We start from the raw sequence: 21382 nt of genomic DNA, 5'->3' as shown, positions 1-21382 counted from the left end.
ACAGGGACTAGTAAAACTACTTTTCTGGCCACATAACACAACAGGAATTACTCACATACTCATGGAAGTGAGGATCTATGCACAAAGAACTATTTTCCCACCAAATAAACTGTCATTTTTTCCATATGAATACAATTTAACTGCATAATTACCCACATCATGGAGGCTGTGTTTTGATAGCGTTGTCATTCATCCACCAAGTTCTTCTTGCTCAACTTGATGATTTATTGGTTGAAAACTGAATGCTTCTTGTTACCAATACAAACTTTAATCTAAAAAGAGTTTTATCAACAATTAACTTTTTTAACAAACTGAGCTGCTGGGGCGCCTGTGGCTCAACAGGTAGAGCAGGTCATGTACTAATTGAAGAACTGAACTTGTCACCTTTCACTATAAACGCAGGTTCATCAGGAACTTGCTTGAGTCACTTGAGAAATACTGGAGTTCCGGAGTGCAATCAGGCGGGATTAGGACTGCAGGTCCAGTCCGAATACACTTACTTACACTTAATACTTACTTGGATTCCTTAGAGACCTTGTGGTCATGACCACAAGGTCTCTAAGGAATCCAAGTAAGTAGGGTTTACACCTACAAGGGAAGAAATGTAAGGAAACCTGCAGCTTTGGAGCTTGAGGAAGTAAAAATTCTCGTCATGTCAGTAACAGGGCTGGTTTTGTGTTTTTGCTTGTACAGAGAAAGACTCCCTGAACCTTGATGAAGAACTGTGCACACACTTTGGCATCGCTCACACCTGATGGGCCACCCACAGAGAGCCAAGCGCCCTCAACAGCCATCCTCAGCGCTCTGATAAGGATAATGGTAAGATATACTCACAAAGCATTTATGGGATCCTCATAGAGAGCAAGTCACTGAAAAACAAATCCATGTATCATGCCCCTCTCTGGGGCTGGTTTTTATGCTTTTACATGATCTTTTCAGATCATAGAATAAAGAGCAAGAAAGTCTAAACAGGTGTACGAATAATTAATGTTGCAGAGCAAGGATATCAGACATAAGGAAGATATAGACTCCAATCTGGCCTCCTGGAAGGCTTTGGAAAATGTGAAGGAGTAAACTTTTAACTGTATTTTCATAACTTTTGCATCTTTTCCTACCATAAAGAGCTCCCCACTGCCATTCACACAACAAAAAATTAATAATGTAATAGATAAACTACTAAATATAAGACAAGTTCTTGTTTTTCACTACCTACTATAGAGAAAATAATCTGGTGAACTAACTAGCTTGAGGAAGTAAAAGTTTTTTGGGTTTTTTTTTACAAAGAACAATGGACGCTAACAGTGATCTCTGAAGCATGTATACAATACATTCCTGACATGCCATATTAATGAATGAATGAATGAATGAATCGCCATTTCTAAAAATGTTCTGCTTCTTTTAAGTAGACACCCTTACACAAAGGTGCTTAATGCAAGTTTTTCAAACACTTGGTTATCACGAACTGTGCCGATTGAGTCCTGAGTTTCTGCTAATTCGGGGATAAGTACAGCAAATTCAAACGTCATTTTAGAGTAACGCGTGGTTGTAAACGGATCCCTGTTTAAAAATGTTTAGTCTGGATTTAAATCAATTCGTTTTTCCATAGATATCGATTAACAAATTTATTTATTTATTTATTTTATTTATTTTTTTTAAAGCCTGCATGCTTCAGTGATCGGTGAAGGCCTGATTCTTCATTCAGAACCAGAAGTGCTGTGAAAACTGTTAAAACTGAAATAGAGAAAGCAGGGCCCCACCTTACCCAAATGCATAACTAAAGAGAAAAGCCATTATTATTATTCACACTGTGGTCAAAGTCTACAAACTCTTGAGTCCGGCTGACGCTGGCAGGTGGGTTGGGATAAAACCAAGTTCACCCATCTTTCGACTGATGAAGTAGTGAGCACCTGCGTCCGACACCAGGACAGCGTTAACAGAACAGGCAACAGGGGAGGTGTTAGAGGAGGTGCGTCTCTCCAGGAATCAGTAGTTAAATACGGAGGCGGAGTGAACTGCAGAGCGCAGTCCGTCTGGATTTAATGTCGAAGCAGTAGAAGCATCACTTCGATCGGGAAATTACAAACGTTCTGTTTCATTTTTCAGAGGAGCCGTGTGCGGGAGCGAGGACGAAACTTGAACCATGTGCGGTAAGACTTATCGTCGTAAATTTGCCCTTTTCAGAAAGATGTTGGAAAGGTTGCGGCAATTACGCACGGGAGTTGCTTTGATGGAGAGTGGCCAGTAAAACTACCGATGATTTAAACGCAAGTTACAAAGCAAGATACTGGCAGACGTGTCATATTGTCAAAGTTTTATGTAGTCACTTTGAACTTAGTTTGAGCTCTGTTTTCGACTCTGTGTGGATTCCTGAAAAGTTTCATATTCAGCTGCTACGTGTCAGTGTTTTTACTGACGGGTGTGAGGGACAGGGCAGGGTAGTTAGACCAGTCATCCAACTGTTAAAAGATCGGTCTGTTTCATTCACAGCCATCCGCTTTGCGTCCCGGGAACGTTGAGGTGATAGTGCGTCTCACACTTTTTTTTTTTTTATTACTCTTAAAGAAGAACGTTTACAGCCTGAAGTAAATCTTTAACAGTTCTCCGGCCTCACCCCGAGCCTGCAAGAAAGAGGCCGATATTGGAGGAGTTTTACTTTACCCTCTCTACCTGGCTGCTACAACACTGCGTGCAATGTTTGTCCGTCAATGGCCAGCTGTGTGCCTGCGGGAGCAGAGCTGCCCGGAACATTCCTGCAAACACACACACGCCGTCGTGTTTCCACCACTTCAGAGGACATATCCTCTAAACCTTACAACAAGTCCTTATACTATATTTTACTTACAGACTCGTTGTCGCACATTCAAAAATAAAGATCCTCGGATGTTTATTATTCCTGGACTTGCTCATACCAAGTAGAGCAGTATAAGTGTGGTGAAGGTCATAGTGAATCTTTATTGCAGCTTTATCTTCTTTATTAATGACCTATTAATGAAACACGCCAGATAATGTTTTCTATCCACTGTGTGTTTCTTGGTGCTGTCTGCAAGAAGTATTCCTAATAAATTGTCTAAACTAAATGAACTTTGACAGCAGCTTCAACTCTGAATGCAGCGTTGAGCCTCTCAGAGGATTGAGGTTCTGTTTCTGTTTCTCTAAAAGGGATCTTTGCCTACCTGAATTACCGAGTGCCTCGCACCAGAAAGGAGATATTTGAGACGCTGGTGAAGGGACTGCAGAGACTGGAGTACAGAGGGTACGATTCAGCAGGTAAGACACTCAACTTCACAGAGTTACCACACACGTATACACCCACACACGTATACACACACACACCACAGATGCTTTTAGTTCTCCCTGGCCTCACCTGTATATCATGCTCCTGCAAATGAAATCAAGCATTCAATACATAAACATATATCATGATTTGCTCTTGAACCCTTGTTTATAATATTTGCAGGCACGCAGTGAATACTGTGATCTCTATAAAGGCACAGTCTCACCCACTGAACTGCTTCCAGCACATGTAGGCTAACTTAGAAATGAAATACTCTCAAGTATAGAAGAACCAGTGTAGCATTTGATACCTGTAACTCTTAGCAAAGTGAGATAGGTGACGTGTCAGCACGGCTTTCCTTCTAAAAGCATATTTGACCTACATGCATTTGTAGCTGGTAGTGATGTCATTCATTTTGCTATTATTCCTAAACCAGGTAAATACAGTGCCAGTATTGCTGATACAAGTACCAATCCTCTCAACCTCTAAAGGCAGCTGTAGGGGAAAGCAGTGTCATGGTTTAAAAGATAGATCATCATCAATTTGCAAATTCTGAACACATTTTAATAACCACTGTGGTTTTAACTTTCCACAATAATGAGTTAACACAACAGAAACACATCTCTGAAGACTCTGGGTCAACTTCTGTGTTAAAAATAAATAAATATTAACACATCTTACTGGACCACATTCTGAATTTAGAAAATAGAAACAACGTATGAACCCTACAACACTAATATCTTTCCGAAACTAGTACCAGTATTGCTATCGATACCATCTTTATGGGCCCAGAGGAAACCTATTTAGACAATAACGACATAAGCCTCAGGTTCCACATGATAATAGTATCTGACACGACTTCACCTACTTACAGGCTGCACGAAGATGAGGAAAAGTGGTATTTGTGCAGTTTACAACTGGATTCTTTTAAACTGCCTTTGAGTGCTCTGGGAGAGCAGGAAAGCACTGTAAAAGAATCACTCCATTTACTATTTACCAAGATCAAACTGGCCTCAGACACAGCCCTTATCTGCTAAGTAAGCCTCATACTTAGCAGAAAGATCCTCTTCCTCATCTTCCAGCCTACCTGCTTGTGCTTTACTTGAAGGTCCTATTAGTTGTTTTGAAGATTGATATGACTGCAGATTTTTTGGACTCTTTGAATGACACAGCAGGTTTAATCACTTACATAAGGTCCTAGAAAACAGCATTCGCCTGCATATGAGGAATCTTGGTATAATTTCTGATTCAACTATGAAATTTGAGAGATGTAACAACTGAGTGATTATTGCGTTTTAAAGCTGAGGAATATTATCGTATTGTATTGTATCCTCTTTCTCAAGGATATGAACATTGTTACTACTGCACTAATCTCCTACAGACTTTATTACTACAGCCCACCGGCCCCAACTTATTGCCCAGTCAACACTTAGAGCTGCTTGTGCAAGGGCGAGCTCCGAGTATGTGGACTAGCTCTCCTATCGCAGTCAAATGTTCTTCTATAAGCACACAGATGCATTTTATAGTTTACTTAATAACATCATGAAATGTTTTCATTTACATAAGCATGAAGTCTTTAAGTACAAAAAGTATTGCATTTGTGCCTGCAGTGACAGTGATGAAGATTAACACTTCTAAAGCCCAAACGAAAGTATCACCGTTAACTCAGACACTGCTTAAATAAAATCTTTTGCCTGTTAATCATTTAAATTTATTTCAACCTTCCAAATTCCTAAGAAAGATTTTCCAAGTTTGTCATCGGGAACAATCCACTCTTTCCGGTGTCTCGAAACATGCCCAATCACCCAGATAAGGAAATCCCAGAAAGTTGATTCTGTTCATCTGAAAATGCTACATCCCGATGAACAGAATCAACTTTCTGGGACTCTTTCCAGTAATTTCCATCAAAACAATTTCCCCCTCAGCTGGCATATCATAGCAGCCTTCACAGGAATACCACCAGTTTCCAAAGGTGTGTTTTTCTTTCTGCCTTTCTGCTCCAACCTCTGAGTTTTTCTACACTTTGATTGAGCTCCTCCTCCACCTCCTGCTACACATCAAACCACTAAGTCAACAGGGAATTTCGTCATTGAATTTTATTGTCGTCTGTAAGCATGATCCGAAGCTGCAGTACCTTTATTAAAGAGAAACATGCCATGTTTGGGATAGTTGGGTTGGAAAACACTATGATCCTTTGACAGTGACATCTAACTTAGAGCCTTTCTGTAGTATCCCACACAAAAAACACACCCATACAAACACATGCTTGTATTTGTTCATCCTGTTTGAGCAGGATGAAGCAACAGAAGGTCATTGTAAAACACACACACACATGCAAAATCAGAAATAGTACCTCCTATAATAATGTATTGTATCTCAAGCCTCTTTGATTGTCCAAACTTATCTTGCTGCAACTCATGTTTAAAATCTTTAATGTCTTTTTGTGGTGAGCATTATTGTTATAGTGAGTGCCTCTCACCTAAACACATCATTTTGACAGGTTACTGTTTGCTGCCTTTTTGTTTGAAAAATGGAGTTAACACCTCACCCCCACCCTCTCTCCCTGTTAACAGGTATTGCTGTGGATGGCCCTAGCAAGACAACAAGTGACCAAAACAATAACAGCATCTGTTTAATCAAGAAGACAGGGAAGGTCAAGGCTCTGGACGAGGAGCTTTACAGTGGGTTTCTTGTGTTTTTTTCTGTGTCTGTTCACTTGGTTCTCATTAGCTCTAAAACCTCCTCATTGTCCTCTTTAAAAGTACAAAACAATTGAAGGAATTCTGAACAAACTTTGACATTTGTCAAGCTTAAAAATCATCTGAATTCTCGTCATGTCAGTAACAGGGCTGGTTTTGTGTTTTTGCTTGTACAGAGAAAGACTCGCTGAACCTTGATGAAGAACTGTGCACACACTTTGGCATCGCTCACACCCGATGGGCCACCCACGGAGAGCCGAGCGCCCTCAACAGCCATCCTCAGCGCTCTGATAAGGATAATGGTAAGATATACTCACAAAGCATTTATGGGATCCTCATAGAGAGCAAGTCACTGAAAAACAAATCCATGTATCATGCCCCTCTCTGGGGCTGGTTTTTATGCTTTTACATGATCTTTTCAGATCATAGAATAAAGAGCAAGAAAGTCTAAACAGGTGTACGAATAATTAATGTTGCAGAGCAAGGATATCAGACATAAGGAAGATATAGACTCCAATCTGGCCTCCTGGAAGGCTTTGGAAAATGTGAAGGAGTAAACTTTTAACTGTATTTTTATAACTTTTGCATCTTTTCCTACCATAAAGAGCTCCCCACTGCCATTCACACAACAAAAATTTAATAATGTAATAGATAAACTACTAAATATAAGAGAAGTTCTTGTTTTTCACTACCTACTATAGAGAAAATAATCTGGTGAACTAACTAAAACTATGTGTTTTCCAAATACAGGTCAGTCTGGGCATAATCTACCACAACCTTTTCTCTAATTTTACATCTATAATTAAGAGTAATGAGATTACTATCTTTTTTACGTTAAAAACATGTTGGGTATTAAATGTTTCATTAAATACCTTTGACTCGGTTGGCCTGCTTCAGATCAAAGTGTACATATGTAAAATGAGTTTGGCATCTCTGTTGTAGAGGGTTAACTAGAGATTTCCAAATGGAAGAAGTTGGGTTCACGTCCAGGGTGGCGTCAGAACTTTTTTTCTCCTTTCCACGTGAAGCACATGCAAATGACCTCTTTGCTTATTTTGTCAGAGCTGCTTAGAACAAAGAGGAGAGGGCTGTCTGTTTTCAAATTCCCTCAAAATTCTTCCATCTGCTGCTTTAACACCCATGCCCAGCAAACTAAATAAATGGTTTAAATGAAACACATATTAAATTTTGATTCCCTGAAAAAAACGTGGACTCGACTCCATAGTTCTCGTGCCTTAAATCATTTCACGCTAAGCTTAATAATAAAGCATTAAAAAGAAAGCATTTAAATACCATGCTATGCTGAATATCTTTTTTAATGCACTGGCACACACGCCTTCCATTCATGAAGTGAAACAAACACGTTTGTCCGAAGTATGCCACGTGTATAGGTGTGTCAGTTATGTACCTTGGCATGGAACGTGCTCATCAGAGTGTGACAGAAAATTACAAAACTGACTCAAAATTAGTTTGGAAAATATAGAAGTCTTATTATGTTGTTGTCATTATAATAATGTATGTTTTTGAACTTGTTCGTACTCTTTTTTCTGTCTTTCTCCACCTTGTATTGATTGTAGTATTCAGCAACTCTTAAACCCAGTGCTTTGTGTAAATTAGCATTCGTTCAGTAACAGGAGCCTGTTAAACTTGCTTCAGGGCACACTTAACATTGTCGTCGTCTAGCCCTAAAGGTGCGGCAGTTACATATCTTCTATAATCTTTTCACTCTTGTGTTTTTGCTCAGAATTTGTCGTCATCCATAATGGCATCATTACCAACTACAAAGAGCTGAAGAAGTACCTGGTACGTCATCATCTCATTAGAAAAAATCCTCTTGACGTAAACGCACCTCTTGTGCTACAGGCCTTATTGCCATTGCCTTTTGTGCCACTGGTTATGACACTCTTATAACCTGTAATTGTGGATGCTGCTGGGTTTGGTAGTCAGTTTGTCACATCGCTTAAGCAAATAAAAGAAAAAATATATATGTATGTATTAAGATACTAGATGTTACAAATCTGATTGAATTTTTCCTCTAATTTTTGTCTACATAAATAAATCTTAAGTCAAAACAATCTGTTCACATTAATTTTGTTGAGGTTTCTAAGCTACTGAGCATGCGTACAGTCCCGGGTGTTGCTGGAGCATTCATTAAATGCTTTTAATACAGAAACAGTTTACTGGATGAAAAGCAAGTGAGGATGAGATATCAACAGTGTGGATTCAATTATTATATTAATATTAACTTCTTTTTTTTGCCTTCCTCAGATCAACAAAGGTTACGAGTTTGAGTCAGAGACAGACACAGAGGTGATCCCGAAGCTGATCAAATATATTTATGACAACAGAGAGAATGACAGCATCACTTTCTCCAAGCTAGTAGAGCGGGTGATTAAACAGCTGGTGAGTTGCTCTTGTAGCAGCAATGGACACTGACCTACTTTATGGCTTCACAGATGCACTCTTTTGCTTTCTTCTCCAATTTTTGCTTCAGTTAAAGCAGTGGAAAAGTTTTACAGCCAGTTTGCTGGTAACCGTGAAAGCTAAAAGACTGTCACCGAGTGTCATAAAGTGTATCCGTGACAGTCATACACTCATTTACTTGTTTTACTTGGTGTGAAATTGCTTAAATTTCCTGCCCATTAAAAAACACGCTCCATTACAAACACACATGCTATGGCAACCGCCTGAACAGCATCATCAGTGACATCATTAGTCACAGAAAAAAGGGAAAAAAGAAAATGAAAAAAGAGTGTCAGTTTTTAATCATGTGAGTAACGCTTTAATAGCGTCACGGAGTAGAAGAACAGAGGAAGTATAGGCAGCCATTCTGAGTAATGGGAACCAGACAGTTGAGATACCCACTAAAAAAATCCCGGATCATGACACCATCCCTTCGCCCTCTACTGAGTGCTTGCTTACCCACTATCCACCCACCCATCCTTCAACCCCCACCCCCTATTTCACCACCACAGCCACACACTCAGCCAGTTTGGCTTCAATAACCACCACAGGCAGCCTTGAAGTCAGTCCTTTCGAAACACAGCTGATCTTGTACAATAGGGGTCTTATTTCTTTTAACCCCCCCCAGTTTCCCCACACACACGCACACCCACACACACACACGCACACACCTTGTACCTTAACATCCCCCCTCCTACACACATACAGACACAAATGCGCACATGTTTGAAACCCCACAGGGCCAGGAGAAACATTTGTTTGTGCTCAGTGTCTCTCAAATGTCCCACACTTTCCTGGAATCGTTAATTGCCTTTACGTTAACTTTTCAAGATGTTTTTTTTTTTATTTTGTTGTTATTATTATTATCCTTCTTTCTCACCCTTTGTTTCTTCATCATTTATTGGACTGAATTCTTTCATCAAGCTTAGCTGAATTCTCTTTTTCCTCTGCTTTTTTATGTGTTATAGGAGGGGGCCTTTGCTCTCGTGTTTAAAAGCCGTCATTTCCCCGGAGAGGCCGTGGCGACCAGGTTAGTATGCACGCTCTGACGCACACGCAGTCACACACTGTCTTCCACAATTACCGCCCAGGAATATATAAATGAACCAGACTTAATGGGAGTGACTCATTCCTGTTGTTACCACAATAAAGCAATACAATATAATTTTAGGAGGCTCCTTAGATTTATGTGTCGTGGCTTATCTGAGCTTACATTTACTATGACAGGACTCTGGAACTTCGTTTGTTTACAATAGTGGATATATATGCTGAGGAAATTCCTGTTCGGGTATATGAGTCAGTACAATCTGCATCTTAGGACCAGAGACTGAATTGAGAGCCTCCCTCTCCCTTCTGGGCCCCTGGCCCTAGGCCACCTTCTCTATGACTTATTAACAAAGACGGGTTCGCGTTTCAGCTTCAGGAAATGTGCCTGGGTCGCATGAAACTCCAGGTTAATTGCGTCTCATCATTTTATTTCATACCTTTCCTGGTTCAGTGACCCTGCCAGAGATCGGGGAAAAGGCCGCGCACTGGAGTAAGTTAATAAGGAAGAGAGAAATGAGGAGGGCGGCAAAATGAGAAGTAGGCGTAAAATCTCGCCGTGTTTTTAAGATGAATTCTTGGCGCTCGGGAATCTCTGCTGTCTCAGCTGTCGCCTACGTTCTGAAAGCCGATATCAGTATAACGCATGTCATTGGCTGTACTTGATGTATTTTTGTGGTTTACATGTTTAACAATCAGCATTGTCTGCCAAGACAGAGGGAAAAAAAGGGAATGTTTTCAATTATCTAGTGATGCTAGACACCACCCACCCTTTGCCATCATGGATGACCTTCACAGCAAAACTTTTACTCTCACCACCTTTCTGGGACTTTGTTCTGCCATTTCCTCTCGTGTCTTTTTTTTAATATAAGTCCCTGTCATACCCCGTTGACGGTGTATCATTGCGCCATTTTTCTGCCTCACCGGTCTCTGTAACAGGCACTTTATTGTTGTGCCTTTAAGCCTGCAGTGGAGGTTGTAACACAACTGAATCGGACCAAATCCAAAAGTAGATCCAGCACCATTTCATGCAGATGCTGTTGTGTTAAACGTCACACCCCTCTGATTCTGCTATGCTTGCATGCCATACATGCTAGGGTGTGCTGGGTGTGATTTAGCGTTATCGTGATAAGGCTCTCCGTTGACTTCACTTCTTCCCATCTCTCCCTCCTTTGGCGAAACTACAATATTGTACTGGATGGCCACCACATGTTTCTGTTTGCAATCCTCCATTTTCAAGCCCCACGCCTCTTAAAACAACCATCGGGCTTACGTCAACACAGCCCCAGAGACATGCGAAGCAGAGAGAAAAGATGCAGACAAGAGAAGGAGGAGAAGTAAGGAGAGGCCTTTAGAATACAGATCCTTAACTCACAATGAAGCGCTTTTGTTTTGACATACTGTTTGCACTGCGATCACTAGAGTGCGTGTAAAGGTATCTCCTGCTTTAAGATTGGTGTCCTCTCACCTTCCTCCCCCACCTGTGATACATGTTTACACTTTCTCTGCCTCCTGAGCCAATAGGAGACGGCCACATGGCATCAACGGCCAATACGGATCCAGTGACTTGTTCCAGGAACTGTCAAGCACTCTTGGAAAATATATATAAATTATGGAGGACTAATGTTGAACATACTTATTCTACTGTATATATTATTCTATTTTTATTCTATTCTGTACAGTTGTGTACTGTATTTATTCTTTTTTATTTTATTCTAATTGTCCTTCATAACTTTTGCACTGTCCACTTCCTGCTGTGACAAAACAAATTTCCCACGTGTGGGACTAATAAAGGTTATCTTATCTTATCTTATCTTATCTTATACTGAATTAGCAGTAGTATAAGCAAGAACTAACTAATAGATTTCTTTAATGTTTTGCTTTGTTTAGAAGTATTATAATAAAGAATGCCAGGTCATCTCCTACAAAGCATATCACAAGATTGGATCTGACAGTGAATGTGAAACTTAATCCTTCTCCCATCTTATCCCCCCTCCCCCCTCCATTCTGTTTCTTCTCCTTCACCTGCTTCATTCTTATCTTGGCAGGAGAGGAAGTCCTATGGTCATCGGTGTGCGAAGTGAGCATGAGCTGCTGACTGAGCACATCCCCGTGCAGTACAACAGTGGTGAGCTCTATTCCTCTTTCAGTGTTATATTCACTTACACTGCACCCTAAACCTGCCCGTCTAGAGTCTGACTGTAGATATGAAGATTTACTACACGATAGAAAAGTGGGACATGATAAAAAATTTGGAATGTCAAGATAAATGGTCCATGAAATTATCTAACATGATCTCACTCCTGCTGGTTATCACCTGGATATCTGACCCTTATAAGGAAGCAGTTATAGTTTTATTGTTCAAGGAAGTTTCAACTGAATGGGACAGTCCCCCTGAAGCAATTTGCTTTTTTATAACAGAGCCGAGAAGTTTAAAATATAAATATTCTCCCCCTTTTTTTAAGCAACGTTATTTCATCACTGCTTAAGAAGCATCTTAAGAACTGTGTGGTAAAATTATAATCAATTTAAAGCTTGAAAATGTTTTTCTTCATGTTTCTAGTACCAAGTTTAAATGCTCATTTAAGGATGAGGGGAAAACCCAAACCATTAGCAGCATTTTCTTACTTATGTTTGTTTCTCAGTCCCAAGGTTAGTCAGTCCGACTTAATTTTGCTAAACCTCGATATAAATATTCCAAGTTCATACATTTTTAATACTTTCTGTGACAGTTTGGCACTGTCATTCTGAGCAAACTCATACTGGAGCAAATATTTGTTAGGCCTTGCTCTTAGCCACTAATAAGATGCACTAGTTAGTATTTATAGCAGCAGGACGGTGTATTTGGGGCAGAGTCAAATTAAGATATAACGCCTATGTTTATGTTTAAAGAAGGTATAGAGATTGGTTGATGTATAGCCTACAGAAACAACCCCACACTCTCAAAATGATTTTCCCAGCTACTGTCAAAGTAATACCAGCTTTCCACTTTTTACTGTAAAGTAATAATAAAATAAAACATTTCTTCCAGTGTAATAGGGAACTTTGTGTCAAGTTTTAACGGCAATGATGTTTTGGAAATTTAATGACATCCTGAGAAACATTTAGTTTAACAAAATTCCCCAGTTTGGGTCCAAACTTTTTGAAACCACCCACCCCGGTGCATTCACTGATTCAAGTGGCGTATTCACATGATAGAGTGTCCACTGTTAAAAAACCCCAGTCCAGTGAGAGCAGCGGGAAGACTGACCACTAGTCCCTGTGCTTCATGAGCAAGAATAACTCCAATGTTTAAACTGAGCGTGAGTTCTGCCAGGCTGTGGAGTGAAGCTCAGCCGGCCATATCAGGTCTGCTGATCCACATCAGCTGATGGCTCAGCTGATGTGGATCTTTCCCATTTGCAATTCTCATACGTGCTGTGCTATTTAATATAGTTTGGGGCTATATACAGTTGCAGCCTCTGCAAGCTGCTTTGCAGACGCACCTCCACCCCAACTCCTCAATTTCACAGTATTCTCACTATTTCTGGCTTAATTATTGTGACTGATGCCTCTGTTCTGTGAGGGGGTCTCGCTGCTGCTGCTGTTCCTGCTGCTGTTCCTGCTCTCCCCACTTTGTGCTTTCCACAGCGGCACACGAAAGAGCAGGGAGATCCTGGATACAGAGCTAAATATAAATGACTGTAGTTTGAATAATAATCCCATTTTAAATAAAGTGATCCTGATAGAGCTTTTGTCAGGCGTTGTCAAACCACAACAGGGATTTGTTAAAAACCACTGTTGATCTTATCTAGACACTCCCAGTCATTGCTGCTGAATGAGAGATGGAGAAGCATGCTGGACTGGTATTACTTGCCTGGCTATGACAAACTACATTTTAGTGTAGCCAGGTGTCAGTTTGAATTTAAATTGGCATGATGATTCAGGTGCTTACATTGGTTTACAGTGATTGGTTGGCACAAATTCACACAGCCCTTCAGCCACAGAACCTGCAGAAAGTGGAGGGAACGAAAGAGGAAAAATGTAGTGACGTGTTACAAAGTGATCACAGTTTGAATGTCTAAATCTAAAAGTTGAAGTATCTTTTTTAAATGTCCAGATATTGAATGTTAGAAAGAAATCATCAGCTGCTACGATCACACCACCCTGCTGGTGTTCTTTCTTTCTTTCTGTAGACTGTGTCCGCAGTATCTTATCTATCTATGGTTGTTAATGAAGGCGTCCAAAGTTCAAGGCAGAGGTTCTTCCGGGGCACTGAAAAGCTTAGTGTGGTGTTTCAAATGACCTCAAAATGGAGTGATAAGTCCTTTTTGGGTCGTTTATTTAAATATACCATTACATATAAGATATTTTCTAAATTTAGTGACTCTAATTTATATCCCCAGATTAACTGAAAGGCAAAGATTAATTTATTAACCAGACATATTGAGTACAAAAATCTGTGTTTCACTTTGTCTGTTCTTCACATTGAATGTATAAAATTTTCCTTTTTAAAAAAAAACCATATCAAGATTAGAAAACATCCCAGCCTTAGCAGGCCCCTCTTCATCTTAGAAAAGTAACAGACAGATATGAGTAAAAAAAAAAGTCAGGTATACTTGGAAATTAACAAATTATAGGCTGATTTGTGTGTAGAGGTATGAATGCATACTCTGAGTAGACTCAGAGTATGTGTATAATGTGAGGAGGAGGATGGTTTCCCTCTGCAAATAACCCTGTCTTGGGTACACAATAAGACTTCACAGATGGAAACCACTCTTTCACCCTGCATAAACACTTAGTGTGGGGCTTCAGCAACCCCCAGCAATTTTGTGGGGGTTTTGTTTGTTAGTTTGTGTCTCTACATACTTTGGAATCTTTTGATTTGCAATAAAAAAAATAACAGTATCTTTTTGAGCTGCAAAGCAACTCTGCTTCTCTACTTTGCAATGTGCAGGTTTCTAATGCTGAGAATTTAATGTTTGCTGAATAAAAGCGACTTTCAACTGTTCCCTTACTCACAAGGGGGTCGTCACAGCAGGTAGCTCCACATGTTTCCTTTGGCAGATTTTTTTTTAACACCAGATGCCCTTCCTGACACAGCCCGAGAGGGATTTGTGTCTCCTCGCTGTAATCAAACGGGGCAACTTTTGCGCATTAGGTAAACGTGCAAACCACAAATGAATAAACAAAGTGAAATACTGTGAAACAGACTGGGTGGGAAGTACATGCAAGAGTTTGGGAAATGAAAATCAAAGGATACAGGAATCAAATCCAAGATATTATTAAGTAAGCTATTCTTTCCACAGAAGCAAACAAAATCCAAGATAGGGCTAATCTTAAGAGGAACTTGCTTGAATCATAATAAGTAATAACGACAAGGATAAATGGCTGGGTATGTTGACTACAATTAGTACAAAGACTAAATGGCAAAAACAGGAGCATGCCACTGAACCTTGATTTTTGACTTCTGACCTGCAGCTCACCACAAGGAGGAAGTCCATGAGAAGAACACTCGCAACCGAGCTGACAGCTCCAGCAACATCAACTCTGTGGGGGATGGCAGGGCTGTGGAGTTCTATTTTGCCTCTGACGCTAGGTGAGGCCTCTTCTATGTAACTCAAAATGCAAAAACATAATATTACTAATTTATATTACTCATTCATTTCTTTTTCCCCAAACTTTTCTGTCTACCCACAGTGCCATCATTGAGCACACCAACAAGGTGTTGTACATGGAGGATGATGACATAGCAGTAGTGACCGGAGGGAAACTCTCCATCCACAGAATGAACCGGCAGGCCGGCGAAGACCCAGTCAGAGCTATCATGACCCTACAGATGGAGCTGCAGCAGATCATGAAAGGTCAGAAACTATTTGAAATTACTTTGTGGCTCTTAGGTAGCGAATTTCAAACTGCAAATACTGTGCATGCAGTGCAGCAGATTTAAGTCAATAGTTACACATGCTCGCCCTCTGCTGGCCGAATGAGTGCAAACAAGGCCACAAGACAAACTCCATGCATCCTTATTTCCTGTCTCACTTCTTATTAGGAAAGCATTCAGCATGTCACAGTGCGTCAGAGAATGTGATGGTAATGTATGCTCCTGTTGTCCTTTGCAGGAAACTTCGATGCCTTCATGCAGAAGGAGATCTTTGAGCAGCCGGAGTCAGTAGTCAACACGATGAGGGGCCGCATTTGTTTTGACACCAAAAAAGGTGGCTAGTGAACTGATAGCCAGTCCTACATTCTAGCATGTCCCACAACTCTCTAATATAAATGGAAGTTTTAAAGAAAATTACTCTCAGATATAAAAACATGTATGTTATGATTGCTACAGTAAAAACCTTGTTTTTATGAGCCCTATTTACCTCCTAAAATGCAATATTTAATAACTGCAGGCGGTAAATGCATGATGACTGAGCACTACAGTGTATGACAGACATTAGTTGTGATGCAGTGAGTGATCAGTAGGTCTAACTTTTTTGCCTTCTGTTCTCTCAGTTGTTCTCGGGGGGCTGAAGGACCACCTGAAAGAAATAAAGCGTTGCAGACGGCTAATCATGATCGGCTGTGGCACGAGTTTCCACGCTGCGGTGGCTGTGAGTACAGCAATTACATCACTATTTTAGCTTGTATATGCTTGATGATGTCATTTTGCACCAAAGAAGGCAATCATTAGTAACAGTCTGGTTCAAAGAATTAAATTATTGTATGGATGGAGTGTAGCAGTGTTAATTAATCTACTGTTTTTACTCACTTGCTCTACAGACCAGACAGATCCTGGAGGAGCTGACGGAATTGCCTGTCATGGTGGAGCTGGCCAGTGACTTCCTGGACCGTATCACACCTGTCTTCAGAGATGATGTTTGCTTCTTTATCAGCCAGTCAGGTGACAATGATGCACAATAGCACTTTTTTATCCTCCTTTCTAAGACACATATCCTGAAAGTGGCTTTAGAAAGAAAAGCTTTATTTACACTGTAATTTCCTGTGTGACACCTGTCCATGTTCAATGCCTTTTTCATTTTTTCCTAAAACAGGAACGTTGTTGTGGTTTAATTGCACGTTATGAACATATGTTTTCATTCTCTGTGCTCCTTAGGAGAGACAGCAGACACTTTGATGGCACTGCGCTACTGCAAAGACCGGGGCGCTCTGACAGTTGGTGTAACCAACACTGTTGGCAGCTCTATCTGCAGAGAAACCGACTGTGGAGTCCACATAAATGCTGGGCCTGAGATAGGAGTGGCTAGCACAAAGGTATGGCTGGTTTATGGTCTATGCTTGTCTCGACTGGTTTTACCCCCAACCGGTTGCGGCAGATGGCTGCTCCTCCCTGAGTCCGATTCTAAATTGGTGTGTTCTTTCTCATTGTTCAGCACAGGGGGGCTTATAAAGTGTTTCTCTGTGTGTGTCTTATCCAGGCTTACACCAGTCAGTTTGTGTCACTCATTATGTTTGGCTTGATGATGAGTGAGGACAGACTCTCCCTACAGAAGAGAAGAGAGGAGATCATCAACAGCCTCAAGATGCTACCTGGTCAGTACCCCAACAAAATTTACAAAAAGGCCTTTGTGGATTCAAAAGAAGTACTTAGATGTGCAGATACAAGCTAAATAAAATTAATGCATCATTCACTCATCTTTCTTTTACTCTCTTAGAACTGATAAAGAAGGTGTTGTCCCTGGATGAGAAGATCAAGGCCATTGCCAATGAACTGTATCAGCAAAGGTCTCTTTTGGTTATGGGCCGAGGTTTCAACTATGCCACCTGCCTGGAGGGGGCACTGGTGAGTTACACAAAAAGCCATAATATTAGTCGTAAAATGAGTACAGTGGAATTAGGAATCAGGACATGTTATATAATCGATACAGGGAAATTGTTTTGTAACAGTTCTTGAAATAAAAGCTATTCTAAATAATGATTAACAAAATTATAAACAATTAAATGGCAACACTAAAAGAAGTTATGTAACTAGATGGCCATAGGAGTGATGTTCAGTGGAGCATTTAGTCATTATTAGTCTCTGGCTGAATGTGCACCTCTGGCTAACCACAACACTGTGTAGAGGGAAGGGAACATTGTCTATGATGCAGAGGAGTTTTGACAACAGCTTCCTCTCTGCTACTACATGTAGACAGTCCAATTCCACCCACAAGACTCAGCCAAGTTTGAACAAGTTTACTGAGGTTTTTCATATCATGCACCGTCAAGCCTTTTGCTCTAATTTAGCACAACACAGAAAAAACGTCTGATCATCAAAGGCTCGGGAAACATCATCAACACTGTGCCATTTATGATGAAAGAATAGAGCCTCTGCATGAAAAAGAGCCCATTCTGGCACTTCCTGTAGAGAGCCAGTCTAGTGTTCCTGTCCAAGTAACCCACCAGTACTGTAATTGCTCAGGTCCCTAATAAAAGCCCCCTTTGACTCAGAAACCAGGCGGGATGTCGTCCACAGGATTGGGACGACTGGAGCTCTGCGTTATGCCATTAGGGTGATGTCACTGTGCATCCTTTACTTGCATGTACCCTCCTCATTTGTTCAGTGAGGTGGTCTGTGCTAGTGAAGGTGTCATTGCCGAGTGACTGCTTATAAATGTAGTCAGTAGGTGACTGCATGCTGGATCTGTTGAAGAAATCATTCAGCACTGGCTCTGTTGATGTCCCCATCTACATTTCGGCTGCCAGCCTTGTAACCATGGACAGTCCACATGCCTTTCCGGCTCTGCAGTTTCTGTGCCATCGTCTGCGGTGTTTCCTTGTCTAAGATTCACTGATAGTTGTTTTTAGATGTTTTTAATCTTCTTCCTGTCACCTGACATGAACACCCTAACATCTTATTTGCCACTATCAGATTTCTTTCATTGCCGAGGTGATGTTGCATCTCCATGTCATTCTGATTTCTGGGATATTTGTTGTCAAGCTGATAGCTGTGTGGGCTTGCTTCAGTATGATCAGCTGGTCCCTGATGCAAAGAGTGTAAAGGTGTAGCTGATGGGCAACAGTACTGTCCTTGAAAATAGCACATAAGCAGAACAGAAGATGTCTAACTATCATATAATCCAAACAAGTTTGAGGAAAACTAAAATTAAAGTGAAACCACATGAGAAAAAGTTGCTCACACAGATTTCATACCATGCAAGGAATGTTGGCTGTGCTGTAATTTATCTTCATTTTTACTATTAATCTTCATACTAAACAAGTTTTACTATTCTTATTCTGATGCAGAAAATTAAGGAGATCACTTACATGCACTCAGAGGGCATCCTGGCTGGGGAGCTGAAGCATGGTCCTCTTGCACTCGTTGACAAACACATGCCAGTCATCATGATCATCATGAGGGACGCCTGCTACACCAAATGCCAGAATGCTCTGCAGCAAGTCACCGCCAGATCGGTAGGTCTTTGACAAAACACATCTTACTCATCCGACCCAAAGCACACACTCAAAGTACAACAAACACACACAAATACTAAATTTTGAAAGTCCCAAGTACAACAGAAATGAGTGGACAGACAGAGTGATATTAATATTCTTGCCCTCTCGATGTCTGTCTTCATCAGGGTCGGCCCATCATCATCTGTTGCCAGGATGACACTGAGTTGACTAAGAATGCCTACCAGACCATCGAACTGCCGCAAACTGTGGACTGCCTGCAGGGTATCCTCAGCGTCATCCCTTTGCAGCTTATGTCATTTCACTTGGCTGTCCTCCGAGGATATGACGTAAGTATTCAACACAACTGTTCGTTTGATTATTGACGTGAGTCCTAGGAATAAAGAAATCATCATGACCAAATCCGCATATTTAGATATATAATAGATATAAATAAATACTAATAATGGGCATTGTTTTAGCAAAACACACGCACAGTCACTGCGATGTTTTTAATACCTCAGTAATCACACATTGATATTAATATCAGATGTTATAGCAATATTCATTTTGTTCAAACTCAACGAATGTAATGTGTGCTTCTGTTGTTTGGTTTTCAAATGCTTGCAGTGGAATCTATTTGCATGTGGATTTGATGTTGTCACACATTCATTTCAATTCCACACTAACACACTAAGATACTTCTTCTGCTCGTCTGATTTAAAACTGATTTAAAATGATTACAAAACTTCTAATGCTACAATCATGCCGTTGGAACATGTGCAGAATTTGGCCTTGTCTGGCTTTAATGGGGGAAGGTATTCCTTGAAAAAGACAGTAATGGCAGCCAGCATGTGTTCTTCTAAGCTTGTATATACGCTTTAGGGATAGTGGTGCCCATGAATACCAATGCTTTGTCCATGTCTCTGGTTCTGCTTGTGTCTATTCATCTTTTCTTTCCTTGTGAATGTTTTAGTTTACTAAGAAGGCAGCTCATGTTCCCTACTCACCACAGTGCAGACAGACTTTATCTGTCAGAATTGTGAACTCTTTATTTACAGTCCATGATCACAACATGTATAACATTTATAGCCAAATCCTTATTATGGCACATCTTTACCAGGATGCAATTGTTTTACCATGTACACTAATATAATGAGTTGGGAAATGTGTTATTAAAAAACAAGTTATACAGTGCAGCTAAATTCATTGATCATGTGTAATTTGTTATAACAAACTTTCTTTTGTTTTTTTTAAAGGTTGACTTTCCCAGAAACCTGGCCAAGTCTGTGACAGTGGAATAATTACAGTTCACAAAGCCCTGGAGAGGAGAGACAGCTCTTTAGGAGATTAACAGTGCAATAGTGCAATCAAACATTAAGTGTGTATGTGTGTGTGTGTGTGTGTGTGTGTGTGTGTGTGTGTGTGTGTGTGTGTGTGTGTGTGTTTCTGTATTGAAGTGGGGGGAAGAGACGGCTATTGTCTATTGTACAATGAACTTGTAAAACAAAAAAAAAGCCAAATGTGAAATCAGACCAATACACTGCTGAAGAATGGCCTTGGTAACACTTGATGAGGCCTTGCAGAACAATCTATGAAAACGACATTCACACAGCTGCTGTGCCTTATTCTAATCACAAGATGAGCCAAAACCGTGTAAGAAGTTTAGCATTGAAATGGTATACTGAAGTGTTTACAGTTGTGCAATACGGGGACCAAATGTGCATTATGAATGTACACAATCATGAGGTGATTGATTCTGAATTTCTATTTTATGAGTTTCTTATGTCCACTGGGGGCTGCATACCTCTCAGCTCCAATATCGTGAAAGTTGTTGGGGACTTTTTTTTTGTAGAGAATTCTGAAAGCGATCGATAATACATCTCATTTTATACGTTTCATTGTAAAGTCATAAAATCACTGTGCCTGGTGGGCCAGTAACCCATAACTTTTTTTTTTTTTAATTTCATCTTAATATAAAATATGTCGTCTTTCTGTTCTGTTTCACAGAATTCCAATTTTTAATGTCATTTCATGGCAGAACATAGACCCCCCTCCCAAAAAAACCCCTTCCTTACTCATTGGGTTGAGCATTTTGATTATTTAAAGAGCACTTATGCAGCAAAAACAAATAATATATCATAACTTTTAATAATGATTGTTTTCTTTTGCTTTTTTGTTTGTTTGTTGTTTTTTGTTTCAGGCATTTGCATGGGTTTATAATAATTCTGATAATAGTATTCTGTATTTAACTGATTTTTTTATTATTATTATGGGGAAGACTGATAAAATTGGATTTGTATCTTTAACTATGATTGTGTTTTATACTGTATCTTTATAGACAAATGGGAACTGCCAATCAATAAATAGAAAATGCCTTCTGTTCAAAAGGTTTACCTGTCTGTTCATTCCCCCCTACCACACCCCCATTCACTTTCTAATATTTATGCATAGTTATTGATTTTGTCTTGTGTGTCTTTATTTGTGCCCTCATAGGATTATTGTTATTATTTAGGGTTTCCTGTTTTTTGTAATTTTTCAA

The 21382-nt window shown here is 40.1% G+C and overlaps 1 protein-coding gene across 1 annotated transcript; it reads left to right on the top strand.

Moving 5' to 3' along the window:
• Window positions 1-1947: 1947 nt before the first annotated feature.
• On the top strand, window positions 1948-21230 carry gfpt2 (glutamine-fructose-6-phosphate transaminase 2). The gene is made up of 19 exons (XM_031751068.2): window positions 1948-2147; window positions 3160-3267; window positions 5848-5955; window positions 6150-6275; window positions 7718-7776; window positions 8242-8376; window positions 9405-9466; window positions 11529-11608; window positions 14941-15058; window positions 15160-15323; window positions 15582-15677; window positions 15964-16061; window positions 16231-16351; window positions 16565-16722; window positions 16887-17001; window positions 17124-17251; window positions 18694-18861; window positions 19029-19190; window positions 20100-21230. Exons 1-19 carry the CDS (start codon window positions 2141-2143, stop codon window positions 20142-20144), a joined length of 2058 nt encoding a protein of 685 aa, XP_031606928.1. The 5' UTR covers window positions 1948-2140; the 3' UTR covers window positions 20145-21230.
• The last annotated feature ends 152 nt before the right edge of the window (window positions 21231-21382 follow it).

The sequence above is a fragment of the Oreochromis aureus genome, linkage group 2 (genome assembly GCF_013358895.1).
Source record: "Oreochromis aureus strain Israel breed Guangdong linkage group 2, ZZ_aureus, whole genome shotgun sequence".
In the NCBI taxonomy this organism is placed as follows: domain Eukaryota; kingdom Metazoa; phylum Chordata; class Actinopteri; order Cichliformes; family Cichlidae; genus Oreochromis; species Oreochromis aureus.
Note: the sequence above shows the minus strand (reverse complement) of the source record. Positions and strands in the feature narration are given on the sequence as shown.

Coding starts and splice junctions, on each gene's coding strand:
- gfpt2 (XM_031751068.2), top strand. Junction 8,377..9,404: donor AGCGGGTGATTAAACAGCTG/GTGAGTTGCTCT, acceptor TATGTGTTATAG/GAGGGGGCCTTTGCTCTCGT. Junction 16,352..16,564: donor CTTCTTTATCAGCCAGTCAG/GTGACAATGATG, acceptor TGTGCTCCTTAG/GAGAGACAGCAGACACTTTG.